A 23,253-nucleotide genomic window follows, 5' to 3' on the forward strand; every position below is an offset into this window, starting at 1 on the left:
TCTGTACCTCCTACCTGATGGTAACAGTGAGAAAGGGGCATGCCCTGGGTGCTGGAGGTCCTTAATAATGGATGCTGCCTTTCTGAGACACTGCTGCTTGAAGATGTCCTGGGTACTTTGTAGGATAGTACTCAAGATGGAGATGACTAGATTCACAACCCTCTGCAGCTTCTTTCAGTCCTGTGCATTAGCACCCCCCCTCCCCATACCAGACAGTGATGCAGCCTGTCAGAGTGCGCTCCACAGTACAACTATAGAAGGTTTTGAGTGTTTTTGTTGACATACCAAATCTCTTCAAACTCCTAATGAAGTATAGGAAGTTACCAGGAAAGATGATGAATGCAATGCAATGGATGTTGCCCACATGGACTTCAGCAAGGCATTTGACAAGGTCCCACATGGGAGTTAGTCAAGAAGGCTCAATCGCTCGGCATTCAAGATGAGGTAAATTGGATTAGATACTGGCTTTGTGGGAGCAGCTAGAGAATGGTACTAGATAGTTGCTTCTCTGACTAGAGGCTTGTGACTTGTGGAGTGCTGCAGGAACTGGTGCTGGGTCCATTGTTGCTTGTCATCTATATCAATGATCTGGATGATAATGTGGTTAACTGGATCAGCAAATTTGCAGATGACACTAAGATTGGGGGTGTAGGGGACAATGAAGAAGACTATCAGAGCTTGCAGTGGGATCTGGATTAGCTGGAAAAATTGGCTGAAAAAAAGCAGATGAAATGTAATGATGACAAGTTCAAGGTTTTGCACTTCTCTAGGACCGACTAGGGTAGGTCTTACACTGTGAATAGCAGGGCACTGAATAGTGCAGTAGAACAAAGAGATCTGGGAATACAGATCCATAATTTGTTGAAAGCCGCGGCACAGCTAGATAAGGTCTAAAGAAATCTTTTGACACAATGACCTTCATAAAACTATGTATTGGGTATAGGAGTTGGGAAGTTATGTTGAAATTGTATAGGATGTTGGTAATACTTCAATGTTGGAGTATTGTGTACAGTTTTGCTGACCTTCCTACAAAAAGGATGTAAATAAGATTGAAAGTGAAAATTTACCACAATGTTGCTGGGACTGGAGGATCCAAGTTATAAGGAAAAATTGAATAAATTAGGACTTTATTCCTTGGAACATGGAAGATTGAGAGGAGATTTGAGGAAATATGCAAAATTATGAGGTATATAGATAGGATAAATGTAAGCAGGCTTTTTCCACTGAGGTTGGTCTACAACTCAAGGTCATTGATAAAATGTGAAAGGTGAAAAGTTTAAAGAGCCATGAGGGGAAACTTCTTCTTTGAGAGGATCATGAGTGTGTGAAATAATCTGCCAGCATAAGTAGTGCATGCAAGCTCACTATCAAAGTTTAAGAGAAGTTTGGATAGATACATAGATGGTAGAGGTATGGAGGACAATGGTTCGTGTGCAGGTTGATGGGAGTATGCAGTTCAAATGATTTGGCATGGACTAGATGGGCTGAAGGGCCCACTTCTGTGCTGTGCTTTTCTATTACTCTACGACTCTATGACCACATTAGGGCCTTGGGATGAATAATGAAGGTTGTAAGGGAAAGCAGAGAGACTAGATGCAGCTTATTGTTGTTTTGTTGCAAGTCAAGAATTCCATCTACTCCTTACCATTTAATAGAATATTAAATATTAATTATGGAAGATTAGATTTATTTGTCACATGTACATTGAAAAATTGATACATACAGTGAAATGAGTTGTTTGCATCAATAACCAACAGAGTCCAAATATGTGCTGGGGGCAGCCCACAAGTGTAGCCATGCTTTCAGAGCCAATATAGCATGCCCACAACTTACTGACCCTAGTTCATATGTCATTTGGAATGTGGGAGGAATCCAGAGCATCCAGGGGAAACCCACATGGTTTTGTGGAGAATGTACAAAGGTAGGAATTGAACCCTGAGCTTAAAGCTGTTAATGTTAAGCAGTACGTTAACCACAATGTCCCCATGCTGGGTTACTTGAACCTTGAAGCTGTACTGTTTTACACACACACACACACACACACACACACACACACACACACACACACACACACACACACACACACACACACACACACACACACACACACACACACACACACACACACACACACACACACACACACACACACACACACACACACACACACACACGCACTAAAAAGAGGTTGTTCCGCCAGTAACTTGCCAGCAAGAATATTATTCCACTTGAACATTGAAGGAAATCAACTCCAAAGCTGAAAAGGCAATAGATTTTGAAAATCACCCATGTAACCTGACAGAGAACCATTTCAAGTAACACACACAAAATACTGGAGGAACTCAGCAGGTCAGGCAGCATCTATGGAGGGAAATTAACAGTCATTATTTTGAGCCAAGACCCTTCATCAGGTCCTGATTTTGTGTGGGTTGATCAAGATTTCTAGCATCTGCAGAATCTCTTGTCTCAGAGAACCATTTCATTTGATCCTCCTGGTTAAAGATGTGACTGTGCTCATGTCCTGTGTTCTATGGCCCATGTTACATGCATAAAATTTCAAGTAGTTTCCATTCCCTGTTTGATACAGGTGATGTCAAATGGACATACTTTTAAAATAGTAACACATTTTAGTGTAAGTAATACAGCAGGTTTAGATTAAAAGACCGTATGACAGTGAGATAAGCTCTTGTACTTCGTATTAAGCTCAACCAGCAGCCTATAGAAAGAAAAAAAGTCTCCTGACTTTAAACGCATTGAATTTTTTGGTCTGAGGAGATTTTTCAAGCATGCTGCTGAGTCACAACTGAAAATCATACAGCTGGAATTTGCCTAAAGTTGAGAACTCAGCCTGTGATGTTGATTTTTTAAAATTAGGTCTTGGGGGTATACAGGAACTTTTCAGTGTTGGGTTCACCACGTTATCATCAATTTTTTAAAAATGCTTTTGATTTCAGTTTTGAACTTGATTATTATCTTAAGAAGCTTTGATGTTTTCCGTATAGGAGTTAATTCCTCTTAATAACTCTGTAGTAGTTAGCTTCATTTTGCTGTGAAGCAATCATGATTAAGGCATAGCAATTTTTAGTGTGCACATAGTGTGCAAAGTACGATATGATTTATTTATTTGGAATGCAATTGGTCATTGACTTCAGAAGAGGGGGAAGGGGATAGTTGTGCACCTGTTCCTATTGAGATTGAGGGCTGAGAATTTCAAGCTCTTCAGAGAACTGTTGAGGTTCAACCAATACATATTATGGCCAGGAAAGCTCACCAATGGCTCTACTTCCTCTAATTTATACAGTGGGGTTAATCTTTCACACATTCAGAGTACATTACTGTTCTCTGTGCTACCTCAATGCAATCCATTGTGCTTCCCAGTGCCTCAGGGGAGCAACCAACATAATTAAAGACCCATCCCACCCTGATCATTTCTCCCCTCTCCCATTGAGTAGAAGATAGAAAAGCATAGCACTAGGCTGAAGGACAGCTCAATCCCGTTGTTATAAGACTATTGAATTAACATCCTATGTACCAAAGATGAAGTTTTGATCTTTCAGTCTACCCTGCACTACACTTTCTCTGCAGTTGTAATTTTTTCCTGTGTTCTTTCTTCTTGCACTACCTCAATATACTTCTGCATGAAATTTGGGCTGGGTGGCATGTAAACAAAAGTTTTTCAACGTATCTCAGTACATAGACCAATTACCAGTTACTGACCTCTATCCAGCTGGGCTAGGAATTTACTGGCATGAAAATAACACTACAGTTCACAAGAAGCATGAGATCTTTAGTGCGAGAGTCACAGAATAGTAGAGTTGAGTTTCTGCATGTTAAAACTAACGGTATCAGTGCTCCTTATTACTTTGCCCCTAGAAAGCTTGTTCATTGTGCATGTGGCCAAGTAAGCCTTAAGGTGACCCTAACAGGATGTACCTCAGGAGTTCTGTAAAGACATGAGTGAAATGCTGAATGCTTGAACTTTGGGGAGGCCTGCAATGTAGCAATATACCTGTGCGGAATCTAGCTGCTCTTGCTTGCTGAAAAAAATTATGTAGTCTTTTCTACCCGTCATTCAGTGAGCAACAACTGTTAGTTGCAGTGGAGATCAACAGGCTGGAACCATTCTGGGATTAGAAAGCTTGAAAGCTGTTCCAAGCACAGAGTTGAGAGTGCATCGGAGATTTGTAGGAGATCCCACCAAAACAAAGAATGTGGTCTAAGCATTGATCCTTAAGATAGCATGTTTCAGGGGAAACAGCGTTTGTGAAGCTTGGTTGTTCTGAGAGTAACTAAGAAATACAAATTTTCAGACTTGTGTACGATGGAAAGTAAATGCTGGAGAGAAAAAGAATCCCATCAATTAATTGGGAGATGAATTTCACAATAGGTGCCGAATCTCTTAAAAATGTGTGCCAAAATACCTTGTTCCAGGTTTTTTTGGGGGCGGGGGGAGCTTAATGCACTTCCAGCGTGTTGGAGATTACTGGATCAAATGTTTTTCACTTGGAAAAAAAATTATCTTATGGTGGTAAAAAGGTGGAGCCTTCCAAGATCCTTATAGGGGGTTACACCAAGTTTTAATTGGCACAAATTCCATTGAAACCTTGAGAACATAAAAGGGCTGTTCCAGGAAGACCTGGAATTCACCCCTCTCTGCTCTCCAGATGTACTGGGAGGGTTGGAAACTTTACTTTTCTCCCTCACTGCAGGTTCTACCATATATTCTGTATTCCCTTGAGCATAAATTAAGTTTCCGCAGTCTTTGTCCTCAGGCATTGAAGTCAATATTTTCAGTAAAACTACATGATTTTAAAGCCCCTAACCTCTTTTAAAAGGTTCAAGTCTTAAAATATAAAGTTTTCTCAGTGGGAAATTAGCTAATTCTTCCAGTAACCTTAAGATTACCACAAGGAGAGTGATGATGAAAGAAAAACAAAAATTCAAACCAACTGAGCCTCAGTTTCCCAAAGCAGGCAGGCCTATTTTGAACTCACTTTGATTGAGTAGTTTTGTTTCAAAATATACTTTGTGCCTTAAAGGTTGAGATGACTATTATCACAAAACTGATAATTCTCATGGTAGAGTGTTACACAAAGATTAACCAGCACCGTTCATTTAAGAGGGACATCATTATTTATGTCTGGAGACAACAACTTGCTTTGTTTGAACATGTGTCTGCCAGTGACTCAACTTCTTACAGCTACCCCATTTGGAAGCCTATGAGTAAGATAAGCAGGTATGTGCACTTGTGCTTGAGAAAAGTCATGAAAAATATTTTGCGAGAGTTCTCCCAAATGCCAACTTTGATATGGGACTGTGAAAATTCTGGACTGAGGCATGAGCAATGATTTAGTGGATCTGCTAGCAAAGTTATGGTGGTGAATCAGAACAACTTGACAAATATTTCCACTCATAATTTTGTAATTAGAATGTACAATTTTATTACTCCTCACTAAAACTCAGTTACTAAAAACCGAGGCTGACATTTCCACAGTGCTCTCCTTCCCATCCTCAAAAGGTTTTTTTTACAACCGATAGAGTATTTTTGAATTGTAGTCAGCATTGCTGAAAATAAAGTAAATTTGTTAATTTTCACCTGTAAATTGTCTCATTTCTCTAATAGCAGGTCACATCTGTTACATGCAAAGTTGGTTTCATATACTAGATTATAAGTCCAACTGACATACTGTATTGTTTGAAATTGCCACCTGGTTTCTTTCAGATTAGGAATTTAAAACTTTTATTTTGCCATGTAGAGCCTAGCCTTTCTACCACAGCATTGCTTGATCAGTCATTGTGATTTTGAAAGTGCTTTTTCAATATTGGAAAGATAAATGCTATGCTCTCTTTGCCCTATTTATGTCCTTTTTTCAATGCAACATGAGAAACCATATTTCCTGGCTATTTCTCATATTTCATCTTATATACTCCTATCACATAGAAGACCTTACTACCTCACAACATCATCAAGTCCATTGTCCTTCTCCTACCACCCACCAACACTAGGAGTAATTGGCAATCTCCAAATAACCTATCAACCAGCATGTCTTTGGAATGTAAGAGGAAACTGGAACACATTGAAAATGGCATATCCCACTTCAGAATTTGAGCGTATTTAATAGCTGAGTAATTCACATTGTTTTTAAATGAATTATTTCAGATAAATTGTTAATCTGATCCTTTAGTTCAAAGGGGATTAAATGGTCAAATGAGAGAATTTGAGTGATACCGTTAGGTTGCCAATAACTGCTAACTGGATACTAAACATAATTTGCTGTTTGAAGAACTGTACTGCATTTCTCTGTATGACACCTGTGGTTTTCATTATCGATGAATTGGACATAAAGCACTTTTTCATACTCTGAAAGTCTGGGAAGACACTTTCCTTATGCAAGTTGTTCCTTTCTTTCTTTCTATAAGATTGTTCACACCTTCAAACTCAAACTAATTAATCCATCAAATCTTACCATGAAAATCAAATTTAGACTCTGCCGCTAGATCGATTCCTGCTTTAATGATTGGGAACATGTGCTGGATAGCCATCCCACAGTTTACTGTATGTGTTAAGTACTTAAGTTTATTTCATTAACCAATACATGGATATTCATCCTGATTAATATTTCAGAGCTTAAATTTCAGTATTAAAATAGGCAGTGGCTGCTGTTAGCATTTCTCTGACATCCTTTAATGTTTACTAATGATGACCTGAGGGCCTTTTACTTGTTATTGAGAGCAATTATAATGAGTGCCTAAGAGGTTAGTAAAGGGTCAGACTTAAATACTTCTTCATCACAGTAAAGTCATTTCAAAGAGTTTTTGACAAAGATATAGCCCTGCAGTTGTAAATCTCTAAAGTAATTCCTGTTAATTTTATTCCCTTTCTATTGATTTGTTTTAATAGCAGTTTACCAAAAAGGTTCTGTATAAACCTATGCATTTTTGCAAACGGTAGATTATTTGTGGAGAGTGTAAGCTTTTTTTTCTCAGGAGGTATTCAGCATCTGACACCTTATACGTTTCTAATTTGGCTAAAGATAGACAATGTATATGCAAATGAGCATTTTGAATCAAGTGACAGAAATAATCAATTTGATATCAAGAAAGCCAGAGACAGCAGCATCATAACATCCTTCCTGGCCAAAAACCTTACTCTCTATCATACATCTGTGGAACATTTTTCCTTTGAATAGTTTTACCTCACGTGGAGATGACTGCAAAGACAGTGTTTTGTGAGCGATGTAGCATTAGCTGAAGTCAGCAGACTGCCACTGTTGAAATGTGGGTTTCTGCTATCTTTGGAGTAGATAGAATGTAAACACATTGTAATGTTTATGTGACATAGTAAAGAGTACTTGTTGGAGACTCCAGAAACAGTGGGAGATTGGGACATGTCTTCAAAGATGATAGTGTGCATGTTTGAAAGGGTGAAAGGGCATATGTCTGCAAAGATGATAGAGCCCAGCTTAGGTCCCTGCTGTTAAAGTAATTGATTTTATTGCCTGATGTGCCAGCTGATTTTTACCTAAAAATAAAATGAAAGTTGGTAAGTTGACTAAGTGAATGTGATACAGCTGAAGTAATAATATTCTGGCACGTATATAATATGATGGTAAGTGGAAAGAAGCAAAATAAGAAAGATATCAAACAGCATTGCAAAAAGATATCTTTGGTACTTTTCTTTAAAGTTGTAAACACCTTCAAACCGATGTGGCAGAACGTAGGTGTTGTCACCTCTAGTATTTCAGTTTGACAGAGGTTAATTGGTATCACATCACGGGGTAAGTTTCCACTTCTGTTTGGATTCAATTAACATCAGTAAAAGAACTGTGTTACCGGTTGAAACTTATTGTCAGAGTTCAGCGAAGTACTGTACAGAGTTCTCTTCATCGTAACATTAAATTTATTAAGCTAAAACTAGGTCACAGAGTCATGTAGAGATACAGCGCACCGACAGATTCCATCTGATTCTTCCAGCATACCCATCTTCCTTTTGCTCCCCCTCCTGTCTGGTCAATTAACCTACCAACCTACATATTATCGGGATATGGAAGGAAACTGCGGCACCCAGCGGAAACCCACGCAGTCAAAAGGAGATGGTGCAAACTCTACGCAGATTGTATCCACCTGCTGCCATTATCCTTCACGACGGGAGAAGTCGTGTGTTTGTGAAGTTGTGTGTGATTGACTTGGGCAAGGAAATGCAATGCATTTTGCAGACAGTAAATATTGCAGCCACTGTATGCCAGTGATGGAGGATGGTTGATAGGGTGACAAACTAATGGAATTCTTGAGCCACTTGAGAGTTCTTGGTGTTTTAATCAGCCTAGTAAATGTGTTCCGTAATATTCGATATATTGTTTGATTAAGAATTCTTTGTTGTTTCCATAATTCATTATGGGATATATGTAAAAGTATGGGATTATACCACCATTGCACCAACATATCATAAGTGCATGCCTCACTAAAGTAAAAACAAAGGAAGTACATGAGTTATCCCCAGTTCCATGTTTTCCTTTCACTTAATTTCATGTTTTGGTGTTACAAAATATAACAGTGGCAACAAGTAAGTTTTAAAATGAACCCAACACAACTACATGCCTGTTGAAGCGCAGAAAGATGGGAGAGTTAAATAAAGGCAGAAAACAGATGGAATTCATGGATTCATAAATGGTGGTGGTGATGATAAATAGATAGATAGATAGATAGATAGATAGATAGATAAATAAATAAATAAATAAGCAAGCAAGCAAGCAGAATTGACTGGCCACATTGGAAAGACAGACACGATCGGCTGCATAACAAGTACAAGCAGTCCCCGGGTTACGAAAGAGTTCCATTCCTGAGTCCCTCTTTAAGTCGGATTTGTATGTAAGTCGAAACAAGTATATCCGGTATTATTTAGCGTCAGTTAGTCAAACGTTTGTCTTAGTATGTAGTATATATTTTATCTTTCTATGCATATAAATCACTTAAGAAATGTATGTATTCCAATAATTAAACCACTGCATTGCTTAGTAATGATTGTAGCTTTCATCGGGGCAGAACCTCTCACCTGCTCTGTTATTCTCACTTTATCCTTTATCCTTTAAAATTGTTGCAATTGTTGACTGACTGTAGCCTAACACTTTTTCATTGACCAATGACATTTCACCTCTTTCTAAACGCTTAATTATTTCCACTTTATTTTCAATCATGATCGCTTCCCGTCAACAGAATAGAAACACTGCGGGCGGTGGGTCCCGACCTGCGCAAGTTCCCGAGGTCCGCTGGGTCCTAAGGACCACCGCACTGAATTCCCCGGGTCCTAAAGTCCACTGCACTGAGACAGATTAAATGGGACAAGTGGGGGCTGTGCTGGGTTTGGTTTTTTCATCCTCCACAATATTCTGTGTGGGAATTTAAACTGGAGGTGGCAGTGTTTTTTTTTTACGAAGTTGAGTTGTGAGTTTGACATCAACCCGGCACAGAAGGTACAGGAGTCACTGGATCAACATCAACCCAGCACGGGAGCAGTCTGTCACTGGATCGAACTCGGGAACGGGGGGGGGGGGGGGGTGCGCGCGGTATCAGGGTGAATCTTGCTAAGAAAAATTTAAACCAAATACAAAGTTACACACTCAACACTGTATCAACCGCAATGACTTAAAATGGCGGACTGCGTCGCAATCTGACTTATTCGGGAAATGGTCTAAGTCTGGAAATCATTATTGATAAAATAACTCCTATGAAAGGAGCAGACGAAAGCCTATTTCGCCAGGGTGCACAAGCTCCCCACATGGGAATTAATCGGAAAAGAGGTGAGGGTTAATGGGGACGCCATTTTTAAATAGCAGAAGCCGGTTTTAAGGGATTTCAACAAAGCATAAAGACAACCCCCATGGAAGCCTGCCTGTTAAGTTTGAAAGTAACATAAAGATTAGTACTTGCATGAACTTTTGTAGTATACCCGTAAGCTAAGATCACAACTCTTTAGTTTTTGTTTGCTAAAGAAAAATAAGAACTATAAAAGTAGGTGGTTATTAAATTGAAGTCTGATGCTACAAGACTTTAGTAAGGTACAAGATGTTAAGATATTAAAGGAAGTGACAATGTAATCGTTAACTGTTTAGATGCTGAATTGAATGTATAACTGTATTACTCTGTAGTGAAAGAAAAAAAAACCTTTTGTATTGTGTTAGATTCTAAAATCCTGTAAGACTCTGTATCACTTCGTTTTTACCGATGGTAAAAACGCGTTGAAGAAAGGGGGTGTTACGCCTGTGCCCAACTCTGAGGGGTTGAAGGGTCCCAAAGTAGCCCCCTCCTTTTTGAGATTTGCAAGATCGCTATTAATTCAGGTCAGGAGACCCAGGAAATGAGAGAGAGACGTTTGGAATGTCTTGGCCCCTCGGCGATACAAAGCTACGGGAAACAGCCATTGTCTCTTGGAGACGGAATTGTGTATTGAGTATGGTGCTATTTATTTGAAGCCCTCAGGGAATGACCAAAAGTGGGCTGGTTGAGGGGAGGCATCCCTCCACTCTGATTGACATCTGAGACCCTGTGAGTCAGGATAAAAGAGGGTCTGGGGGAACAGCCCCTTTAGACGCACCAGAAGAAACGCTAGAAATCCGGTAACAGCGTAATAGCGAAAGCCGGTGGAAAGCCCACGTGCGTCCTTTTCCATTTGCCTCGGAATTGGTGGGCCTTACCATGGAAGAACGGCTTTAGCTGAAACAAAGGAGAAATCAGCCCCAATGACTCTCGAAGGATTGACATCATAAAAGGAATGGGCAAGTTTTAAACTCTCTCTCTTGACTCCAACCAAAGGCTGCAGCCTGCAGCTTGAATGAACTTGAGTGACTTTTATATTTCCATCGGACAATACATTATTCCCTAGACAACGATAGAGCTATTTCTTATTGATTATTATTATACCCGCGCTTTTAGATTTAGTATTGATGACGTATATTATCTGTATGTTTGCATTGATATTATTTTTGTGTATTTTTATCAATAAATACTGTTAAAAATAGTACCATCAGACTTCAACGGACCTCTCTATCTTTGCTGGTAAGTGACCCAGTTACGTGGTACGTAACAATACAGTTTGTTTACAAGTTTAACTGCCCCAACCAAACCAGCCGAAATGACCTTTGCTGATATCGTGAAACTAATGCAGGAACATTTAGAACCAAAACCTAAATTGTTGAATGCCAATGGATTTAGGTTTCATAAGCAGAATCGAAAGGAATGGGAGTTCATTTCAACTTACGTGACTGATTGAAGAGATTGTCTGAGTATTACCAGTTCAGTGTCAGGATTAATGATGCACTGAGAAATTGTTTATTTTGTGGAATCTTACAAAAAGCATTCCAAAATGGCTGCTAACTGAAGTACAACTTATATTTAAAAGAACAGTTGAAATCACTGTATCAATGGAAACTACAGCCAGAGATGCAACTGAGTTGCAGTCAGGAATGAAAGTGAGTGAGAACAAAATTGCAGCATCCTAACTGAAACCTGCCTGGCCAAACAAATTGCATTACCATTGTGGCAAGGGTTCACATACACCAGAGAAATGCAGATTTAAAGGTGAAACTAGCAGAAACTGCATCAAAGTAGGACACATACGAAAAGCATGTAGAGCAGACAAAAATAAGTGGACTGCACAGGGAAAAGAAAAAGATAAAAAGTCAAGATGCACTTTCAAAATGAGCATCAATCTGCATGCTGTTGATGAAAAATCTGATACTGATAAGAGTAACGCAGGACTGAGTAAACTTGAGATTTACAGTATGAAAATGAACAATAGACAAGCAATATGGCTCACATCAGAAGTGAATGGAAAATTAATTAAGATGGAATACTGGCTTGGCTGTTTCAGCCATTCCACAAAATGAATTTGAACAGCATTTCAAAGATACTGAACTGAAGCCTGCAGATATCCAATTAAGAACTTATACAGGAGAAAAGATAACTCCTGTGGGAATGACATTTGTAACAGTGACATACAACAACCAGCAAGTTACATTAGGCTTGTATGTGGTAAAAGCGGGGGGGGGGGAGGGGACCAGCATTGTGGGGTTGTGATTGGCTCAGACAACTAAAACTTGATTGGAGATCTATCCACCATTTGCATGCCACATCCCCTGCAATAGAGTCAAGTGAAAATGAACTAAGGAAGGTACTGGATGACACCACAGCAGTGTTCAAGGGCATTGTAAAATTCAGACCAAAAATTGCTATAGCAGGCTTATTTTTGGAGTAGCACCTGCATCTGTACTCTGACAAAAAACTATGGACCAGGATTGCGAAAATGCTGGAGTGCTCAGTGTTACACGGATGACATCGTAAAGGATGATAAAGGAATATCTCCAAAATCTCAAGACGGTGTTAAAAAAGATTTGGAAGTTCAAAGTTCAAAATAAGTTTATTGTCAAAGAACATATCAACGTGATCCTGATCAAGATAGCACCAGCGAACAACGATTCCTTGGGCGAAATCTTCTAGATAGCCGATCTCTTCAATTATTTCACTTTCTCTACACCTTCTGCTTGTTCCTTTTGTCTTGTTTGTGTTATGGAGGCTGTTGGACATTCAGTGTGGAACTCCATGGGATGATCTAGTGCTCTGCAATGTCCACGGAGCTGCCTCATGGAGATCAGAGATGGGCAGCTGAAAAGGATAGAAACCATGCGCTGACTCGTGGAGAGGACCAGAGTCAGGGCGCAGGGTCATGAATGACTCCATCTCGAAGAGCTGAGGAATATCGAAGCATCGAGGTGAATGTGGAGGGGTCAGCAATCACTGCCCGTGGAGGCCATTGGCATAACAAAGATCAGAAGCCGGGTTGGTGCCATTTGGACCTAGTATGGTTGCGCTTCACGGAAGGACTGAGTTCATGTGGCCTCTCTCCTCAAATGCAGATGGAAGGATGTGTTCAAGATTCTGAGATTTACGTGATAATTGGATTGTATTTTATTTTGGTCCCCTTCGGTGTTTTCTTTCTTGTGGCTGCTTGCGGGTGGGTGATATGTTAGTTTTTTGTGTGTTTGAGAGGGGTCACTGTCGCTGTTCTTTTCTGTGAGTGAGGAGGTCGGGGATTGTTATTGTCCCTATTTTCTTTTCTGCGGGGGAGGGTTTGTGAATTTGTTGCTATTGTCACTGTTTCTTTCCCCTGCAGGGGAGGGATGGGGGATTTAATGCTATTGTCGCTGTATTCTTCTGCAGGGGGAGTGGTGGAGATTCTTGGGCCTGTGAGTTTTGTTTCTTTTTTCTTTTTTGTGGGGGGGGGGGAGTTGATGTCTTTTCTTTCAACAACTCCTATAGTCTTTCTATATTTCATGGCTATCTGGAGAAGACAAATATCAGAGTTGTATTGCACATGCATACTCAATAAATCCAGAACAGAATAATAACCATAACGGACCAATGAAGGACTCCACCAACTTTAGCATTTAACCAGTGTGCAAAAGAAGACAAATCGTGCAAATGCAAAAAGAAAGAAATAATAATAATAATAAAAAATAATAAATATCGAGAACATGAGATGAACAGTCCTTGAAAGTGAGTCCATAGGTTATGGGAATGTTTCAACGATGAGGAAAGTGAATTTTATGGGTTCAGAGCACAATGCAGTAAATGTGAATTCTTTAAACCAAGCATTACTTACTACGGTCAAACCATCGACACACAAGAATTACACAAGTGTGCTGAAAAAATTTCAGCTGTGCTGGATATCCCCAAGGCCAAAGGTCATGTCATAGTTGCGGTCTTTTTTAGGATTTGTCTATTGCCATAGCAGGTTCCTGCCAAACCTGGCTACTGTGCTCCACCTCTTGAATTTATTACTACAGAATGTGAAGAAATGCAAGTGGACAAAGTTAGGTGAAGTGGCTTGCCAAAAGGCAATGGAAATGGTGACGGCAGACACAGTACCCATACAGAACGATCCACATCATCCAGTGAAGCTTGCCTGAGATGCTTTGCCTTATGGTATAGGTTACATGTTATGAGTGATGGAAGTGAATGTCCCATAGCCTTTGCATTGTGTTCCCTTACTGCTGCAGAAAGAAGTAACATACAGAATGACAGAGAGGCCTTGAGTCCGGTTTGGGGTGTAAAACATTTCAACCAGTACTTGTACTGAAGGTAGTACACTCTTACTCCTGACCATCAATGACTTGTGTCCATTTTCAAACCACAGAAGGGTGCCCCACTAACAGCAGCAGCATGAATTCAGAGATGGGCTCTGTTGCTTGGAGGACACAATTACAAGATTAAAGTCAAGACTAATGGAAATGCTGATGGATTGTCCCCTTTACCCTTGGAAAAGGAAATACCTGAGAAATTTACAAGAGGACACCCCTCTTGACATATTCTCCCTAATGTAAATCAAAAGTCTCCCTATTACAACAGAGACCGGGTCCCAGACAGTCCTTCCAGGTGAGGCAACACTTCACCTGCGAGTCTGCTGGAGTCGTCTATTGCATCCGGTGCTCCCGGTGCGGCCTCCTCTACATCGGCGAGACCCGACGCAGATTGGGGGACCGCTTTGTCGAGCACCTAAGCTCCATCCATCACAATAGACAGGACCTCCCGGTTGCCACCCACTTCAACTCTGCCTCTCATTCCCATCTAGATATGTCCATACATGGCCTCCTTTACTGCCATGATGAGGCCAAACTCAGGTTGGAGGAGCAACACCTCATCTACCATCTGGGTAGCCTCCAGCCTGGTGGTATGAACATTGAATTCTCCAATTTCCGGTAATTCCCTCCCCCTCCCCCTTCCCCTATCCCAGGACCCTCTCTGCCTCTCTCCCCTTTCAACTTTCTGCTTCTTTATCTCTACAGTTCTTTCATGCTTATCCCCTCCCCCTCCCCCCTTTATCTTTCCTCTGATTGGTTTTCCACCTGGCGCCTCTATGCCCTACCCCCTCCCCTATCTCTATTACTGGGCTTCGGCCCTCTCTTCCCCCTCATTCCTGATGAAGGGTCTCGGCCTGAAACGTTGGCTACTCTTTTCTCACGGATGCTGCCTGGCCTGCTGAGTTTTTCCAGCGTTGTGTACGCATCCTCTTGTACCGTCGGTGTGGAGTTTACACGTACTCTCTGTGACCCCCATCAGTTTCTCTCAGGCCCACCTGTTTCTACCCACAAACGGAAGATATGGAAGAGTTTAAGTTAACTGTGGGTTGAAGAGCGGTAGGAACTGGGGAGCTGTTGGGAATGTGGAGAAGATAAGATAGAATTTGTAATAGTTTAATGTAAATTTGGGGCTTAATAGTAGGCCTAGGCCAATGGGCTGAACAGCCAGTTTCTATGCTGTATGAATTGATGACAGCACCAGATGTCAGGATCAAGCACAGATTCCTCTTTGGGCTGAAACATCAACTGCTTATTCATTTCCATAGATGCTGTCAGACATGCTGAGTTCCTCCAGCAATTTGTGTATGTTGCTTTGGATTTCCAGCATCTGCAGAATCTCTTGTGTTTATAATCAGGCAGCAGCACTACCTGCTGTTTCACCATGCTCATTATGTTAAAGCACTAACCTTTGGGATATCTTGTGTATTTGATTGTACGTGTGAGAATAGCACAATCAAATTTCTCGTATATATATCAAAATAAATATACTTCTTTCCCAGAGGATAGAAAGCACTATGCCCTCATATTTAGCTTCAGTTTCGATATGTATGTGGTTATCACTCATGCATGCCCTCACTATTTCTCATCTTTATTGATGATATAGAAGTTGATTTATCAAAACCTGCATTGATCTCTTTACTGATTACACCATCCTCTGCACAACCCCATCTAAAAGACACACAGTGATTGAGTCACTCGTGGCAGATTTCGACATAATTGGACAGTAGGCAGACAAATCATGTATTTTGTTCAGCGTAGTGAAGTCCAAGTCAATAACTCTGTCATGAAGGATGGACTGTGATATTACCTGCCTTCACTCACTCTCTAAGGATGGTGAATATTTTCAATTAGAGTATACACGGGGAGGAGAGAAGTACATAGATGAGTGGGTCCAGGTTAGATTATATTTCTTTTGAAATTTTGCATACATGGATGTAATTGCTTGATAATAGAACTTTTTTCACTACACAATGCCACCAATTAGTAGAGTTTCTATCACTTAACCTCAGTCCCATATATTAATCCCATTTAACTCCCCCTTTTCCACCCATTCTGTGGCCTTTCTGACAGATTCCTCAACTAAGGTACAATAAGAAGTAAATCCCTCTGACAGCTGAATAAAAATACCTAAAATAATTTTATGGCTAACTCTTAATCATCAGCAGCAGAGAATATCATTGGCGGGAATGCTAAAACAATTGAACTACATTGTGCTCATTTTAATTACAGTTAACTAAGGACATTAATAATTTTTTATCCCTTTTTGTTGCACTTAAGCAGTAGACTTCGGCAGTGTGTCAGATCCTTCGTGTTAAAGAAGTGCACAAGGGTTGGTTGTTCGTCCATCGTCGTCAATGAGAACCTCGACACCATTATGGTGATGATGATGGTGTTGAGACTAGCGCTTGATTTGGATTTAAGTGAGGGAGAGTTGCGCAGCGTCAGCCTCACTCTCTCTTCCCAATTCCCATCTGAATCCAATGGCAAGACAAGAGTCGAGACGGCTGGAGATGGGACTGGACGTAGTGTGGATGACCAGGACATCTTCTGTGTCTTGTCGTGCTCTACGTATTCCACGACGCTTGCAGAGACCGCCTTCTTGACCGTTGGACCTTCCATTGGTCTCGTTCGCTCAATCCACCGGAGTCTGCCTTCACATGCTGGGATAGACAACTCCCCATCTCACCGAGGGTTTGAGACCCGTCAACTACCCTCACCTGGTTTAGCCGGCTTGTCGAAGCCTTTGCCCGGGGTATGGCCGCTGTCGCATGCAAAAAGCTACGGGGAGCTACAGGTGGGAGCTGAGTGCCAGGTGGGCACCAAAGGTGGACAAACCGCCTGAAAAGGACGCGGAACGTTCCCCCACCAGAGGTGCTGCCCCTCCCAGAGCTAAAGGGGAAGATCAATGTGGCTAAATAGGAATACAGGAGAGAGCTGGAGAACAAGCTTGGACAGAGTAGCACATGGGAGGTGTGGAGAGGCATGAAAACCATCACTGGCTTCAAGCCTAGCTGTAGAGCCTCAGAATGTAGTTATGAACAGGCTAATGAGTTAAACCAATTCTTCAATAGGTTTGACACTTATCTTACTGTTCACACCCCCCTCAGCACACCAGTCCAGGTGCTGAGGCACCCAAAGTTCCCTCAGCACAAATGCCTCCCCTCCTCCCTCCTCCAGTTCAACACGTGGATGAACAACACAAGCTACCTCTGTCTACATCCCCTCCTTGACCTGCCCCTACCATCCATACCTCCACATACCAGACTATGCATTCCAGGCACCAACCACACTCTGTAAAATAAATTTGCCCCTCATATCTCCTTTGAAATTACCCCTTTCACCTTAAAAGAATGTCCTCTGATATTAGTAATTTCAACTGTGGTTTTCTGGGTAGAATCAGAGGCTGATGGGCAACCTGAGAGAAGTACAGTATATTAAATTATGTGAGACATAGATAGGTTAGAGTAGATAGTCAGAGTCTTTCTCTCAGGGTAGAAATGCCAAATACCTGATAGCATAACTTTTAGAGGGGGAAAGGTCAAAGATGTGTGAAGCATAATTTTTACACAAGGCCTGATTGGTGTCTCAATTGCAATGCCAAGCGAAGAGGTGGAAGTAGATTCAATAGCAATGTTTAAGAGGCACTTAGACAGGCACATTAATATGCAGGGACTGAGGGATGTGGACTACCTTCAGGCAGATGTGCAATTTAAATTTTCATCATGTTCAGCACCAACATCACGGGTTGAAGGGCCTGTTCTTAGGTTGTACTGGTCTATGTTATATGTTTAATTGTATTTCTCTTTGTTGAAGAGTTGTTGCCAGATCATGTTGGACATATATTATTTTAATAAAGCAAACTAAATTTCTTAGACGAATCAGGGTACTTATTGCAGTTCATATAGACGATACAGTAAAATATTTAAATAAGGCAATTCAATAACAAGGGAGGAAAGATTCTTTTAAAAAGCTGCAAGTTAACTTTACAAAAAGTGTTGCAAATTTTTTGATTCTCTTAGTATTTTGATTTTCTACATTTTGCTGCTTTTGTAGAGCAGAAATCGGATCCATGATTTACTATAAAGCATATGTCTGATTAGCCTTGGTGCTATTTATCTCATCATGAAAACCTAAAGGAAAGTGAACACACAACTTTCCTGAGGTGATCTTATTGCTGAAACCTATTGCTGGATGCTTGCAATCTTGATCATTCAAATGTGAACTTCTCTTTTGTTTCCAGTGTAGATAATGTTGGGGATTATACCTTTGCAAAAAAAAAGATGTTTACAGAAAGAATGCTTGCATATGATACTGTGTGCATGAAATTGTGTACTAGAGTATAGAGACTATTTACTGAAAGAACATTATTATTTTTACATTGAAGTTTTGGAGTTAATTTCAGTGATTTTTACAGAGAGACTAGAGACTTCATTGTGACATTGGGTAACGACTATTCCTAAGGTAATGAATCACATAATTAGGTGAGACTATTGTAGCTGAGTAAAAGAGTAATGTCTTTTCCAGGAGAATTTTATCAAGGAACGTCGAGATCACTGAAGCTATAGCCATCCCCAGTTCTCGCTTCTTGGAGCCTGCTGAAGTAAGAGCTCACTGAGAATTGGGAATGATATTTCTGGGAAAGATGCTACAAGAATAGAAATTCCTGAAATCCTAAAGGCTAATGTAGTTCTCTCTTTATTGTTACTGATGCAAAGTAGTATAGAAAAGATCAGTAAAGAATACTGAAGTTACATTCTACAAGTAGGACAATATATTTTGTTTATATCAGTAATTGAGATCAGGAGGTATCTATGTGGTGATGAAACCTTGTCATGCCCAAGAATGCTCACCTATGTCTCTCCTTCCTCAGAAGTCTAAAGAAATTTGGCATGTCTCCATTGACCCATACCAATTTTTATTGATAAACTATAGATAACATTTGGTCTGAATGAATAACGGTATGGCAACTGCTCTGTAGAAACAGCTCTATACGTCATGGGAGCCACCTTCCTCTCTATGGACTCTGTCTATACTTCTTGCTGCCTGAGTAAAGCACCCAGCATAATGAAAGACCCCACCCACTCCAGACATTCTCTCTTCTCCTATCTTCCATCGGGCGAAGGTACAAAAGGCTAAAAGCTTCTATCCTACTGTTATTAGACACCTGAATGGACCTCTTATACGATATGTTGGACTTGCATTCGATCTGATATGATTTTGCACTGCACTTGTTCAGCAGCTTTTACTCTTTATTCAACATTGACATTGCTTTACCTCATTCTAGCTCAATACATTGGAATGATCTGATCTGTATGAACAGTATGCAAGACAAACTTTTCACTGTATCTTGGTACATGTGACAATAATAAACCAATACTAATACCAAAACTAATACTGACTTTCTATTATAGAACTGGAGGAAAAACAAATGCAATTATAAAAAGCTAGATTCTACAGTGAGGAAGATCACAAAGTTGTTCAGGGAAGATGATCAAATATCTTATTAATCCAGCTATCTTTCTGTAGGTCAAGGTTATCCAGGTAGCTCCAAAACATCTTTCAAATCAAAATTATCATATTATATCTGAGTGCTGACAGGGCAGCAAATTTTAAAAAAAATAAAAAGGGATATAAAATTTGTTTAATCCTATTGCTGATGTGACTCACTCAGATATGTAACAGGATATTTCCAAAGAACGAATTAAATGATTTTTCTAAGAAACTGAACTACAAATAAATGTTATAGAAGCATTCTAACCAGCTCTCCACTGTGGTAAATTTAATCTCTGATTATTTATTTCATTCTGCACTCAGTGGTCACTTTATTAGCTACACATTCACCTGTTCGTTGAAGCAAATAGCCGATCAGCCAAACATGTGGCGGCAATGCAGTTCATAAAAGCATGAAGACATAGTTAAGAGGTTCAGTGTTGTTCAGACCAAATGTTAGAATGCGGAAGAAATGTGATCTAAGTGACTTTGACTGTGGAATGATTGTTGATGCCAGATGGAGTGGTCTGAGTATTTCAGTAAGGGCTGATCTTCTGGGATTTTCACGCACAATGAAGTTTACAGAGAACAGTGTGAAAAACAAAAAAAAACCACATCCAGTGTGCAGCAGTTCTGTGGGTGAAAATGCCTTGTTAATGAGAGAGGACAGAGGAGAATGGCCAGGCTGGTTCAAGCTAACAAGGAAGTGACAATAACTCAAATAGCCACGTGTTGGAACAGTGGTTTGCCGAAGGGTGTCTCTGAACACACATGCTGAACTTTGAAGTGGATGGGCTACAACAGCAGAAGACCACAGACATGTATTCATTTGGTACCTTATTACAGAAGGTACCTAATGAAGTGGCTAAAATGTGTGAAGATAATTAAAGAGTGCTGATTTCTAAAGTGCAAATAGCTGGTGCATGATACATACCAATATATTTCTCACTGTTTGAAATGTCATATTTGTTGAAAAGAAAGGATAACACTATTTTGAAATTCCTATTAAAATTCTTGTAATCAATCCACAATTAAATCATTTCACCATGATTTGTAGTTAATGTGACAAATTGCAGCAAGTGTTTATTAGGACATTTTCTTTAACATGTATATTGACAGTAAGCCACATGCATATAAATTACAGACTACGCTCAATAAAACATTTTATTATTCATTTATTTTGGTTATAAATTATATTTCCATAAGATCTATCAAAATTAACCCCACCGCAGCAGTTCAATAATTAGAGTATTTTTAAACAAGAAGATCTAATACTAAAGTTCATTCAAAATTATGTCCAATTCAGATTCAGACCAGTTTATTGTCATAAATATCAGGCTGCAAGGAAGTTCCTAGATTGGATGAAGCTCTCAGAGTAAACGGTATAATTACGGGGATGAATGCAAAACAGAATAATGTAAAGATGGTTAGGCACAAAGTGCAAAGATAGTAGGTTTAAACAATACTCAATAAAAATAAAAATTAAGTCTGCCAGTGGCTCTTGTGTTTAGCTTGAAACAAAGCAATGTTATAATTAATTAATGTTGCACTTTTTGTTACCATGGAAATAGGTATCGGGTTGGATCAAGAAGCTTACTATTTTCATTTTGAGAATCTCTTGAAGAAAATATGGCCCAAAATGGCACTTTCTTAAATCACATTATTTCTGTATTTTGACTGCCAGTAAAGAGCTCATTAAAAATTGAGAAGTATGTTCTTTCACATTTTCTGTCATTAATTTATTTTTAATGGCTTGAGAGATTCCTGAATTGCTTCATGTCAGCGATAAATTAAATGATCATAAATTTCCAGCTTGGACATCCAACAAGGGAGTGATCACTGTTGATCCAATTAACAATTTGACTTTCTGACCCCTTTCTCAGATATATGATCAAGAAGGATCCCTACAACACTTTATTGATGGCAGTGACCCCAACAAGTCAAATTGGATGAGATATATCCGTTGTGCAAGACATTGTGGAGAGCAGAACATGACTGTTGTCCAGTACAGGTAGGTGGTACTTACAATTTTGACCTATCAGTGTGACATTTGGTCTGACTGCAAATAGAAAAATATCTAAAACCATATCTACAATGCTCACATTTATTAGTATGCAGTGTATCATCGATGGTCTTGTCTCTCAGAAATCAGAAGTAAGATGTTTGCTTAGTTTCATTAATAACTCCATCAGGGGTCCCAAGACAGTATACTGTCCAAACTAGACTGGAGTTGACAGATCTGCATGCCGGATAAATGTGAGACAATGGATCATAAAAAAATAAGTGAAATCCAAAGTTGTTGTCATTGTTTTATATGAAAAAAAAAATCAAGTTTCTGTCCCCTGATTATTGAGTGATAGTTCTAGCGATATTGACTGCTGAAACCCTCTTAATCATCAACAAAGTTAACTTCAGTCTTTGGTAAAATGTTCATCACTTGACTGCCACAGATTTATTATCAGTGAGTCACTGCTTCACCTGGAAAGAAGGTTTGGGTCCATGGATGGTGGAAAAGAAGGGGTAAAATAACAGATAGCACATGCAAAATGCTGGAGAAACTCAGCTGGTCGGGCAGCTTCTGTGGAAAGGAATGAACAGTTGATGTTTTGGGCCAAGACCCTTCATCAGGATTGGAAACAAAGGGGGATGATGCCAGAATAAGAAGGTGGGAGAAGGAGAAGGAGTACAAGCTAAAAGGTAATAGGTGGTCAGGTGGCTGGCGGAAAGAGAGGTACAGGGCTGTCTGGATCAGATTGTTGCAATCATTCTATATCTCTGCCCTACTGTAGAAGAGTAGAAGACGAGGAGTCCTACTGGAGGAGTAGAATAGAGGAGTAGATGAATGGATAATGTGATCCTATGAAACCGCTCAATCATTCAATCACATAAGAGTGGATCTTATAACTCAAATTCTCCTTCTCAACAGTTGAACACACAAAATACAGGAGGAACTCAGCAGGTCAAGCAGCATCTATGGAGGAGAATAAACAGTCAATATTTTTGGCTGAGACCCTTCATCAGGACTGGAAGGGGGGGGGAGGAATAGCCGGAACAAGCTTCATTTATCGACTGCTAGCTTGGACTCCTTCCCTTCAGCCTCTGATGTCTTATTCTGATGTCTTCCCCCTTTCTATCCAGACATGTTGAAGGGTCTTGGCCCAAAACTTCAGCTGTTCATTCTTTACCATAGATGCTGCCTGACCTGCTGAGTTCCTCCAGCATTTTGTATGTGTTACCCTAGATTTCCAGTATCTGCAGGATCTCTTGTGTTTATAAAATGACAGGTAACTCCTTTTTGAAAATTCTTTTCTTAACACTTACAGGTAGAAAGTTGCAGAATATAGCTATTCACTACATAGCAAAAAGTATTCATTCAATGCCTTATGTAATTTTTGCCTATTAAATCTTCCCTCAGCATGGGCATCAAGGAAACCAATCTCAATCTAATCAATCTCTTCTCATAATACTCCAGTCCTAGCAGAACCTTTGTTAATTTTCTCTGAACTCTCTGCAGTCCTATCAAATTTTTAGTGCAAAATGATAATTAAATCTGAATGTTCTGTCCACCTGTGACCTTACCAAAGCTTTGTATGGTTCTAGCATGACTGCCCGCTGCTGCTTTGTCTCACTT

At 40.0% G+C, this 23,253-nt stretch overlaps 1 protein-coding gene across 1 annotated transcript in view; it reads left to right on the forward strand.

Annotated features, from left to right (window-relative positions):
• The window catches only part of prdm6 (PR domain containing 6), a 195,734-nt gene that overhangs the window by 86,168 nt on the left and 86,313 nt on the right, over positions 1-23,253 (forward strand). Inside the window, exon 4 of the mRNA XM_073069490.1 lies at positions 21,506-21,633. Within this exon, the coding sequence (XP_072925591.1) occupies positions 21,506-21,633 (128 nt within the window). The remainder of the gene's footprint in view (positions 1-21,505; positions 21,634-23,253) is intronic.

Source organism: Hemitrygon akajei, chromosome 2 (assembly GCF_048418815.1).
Source record: "Hemitrygon akajei chromosome 2, sHemAka1.3, whole genome shotgun sequence".
Lineage (NCBI taxonomy): Eukaryota > Metazoa > Chordata > Chondrichthyes > Myliobatiformes > Dasyatidae > Hemitrygon > Hemitrygon akajei.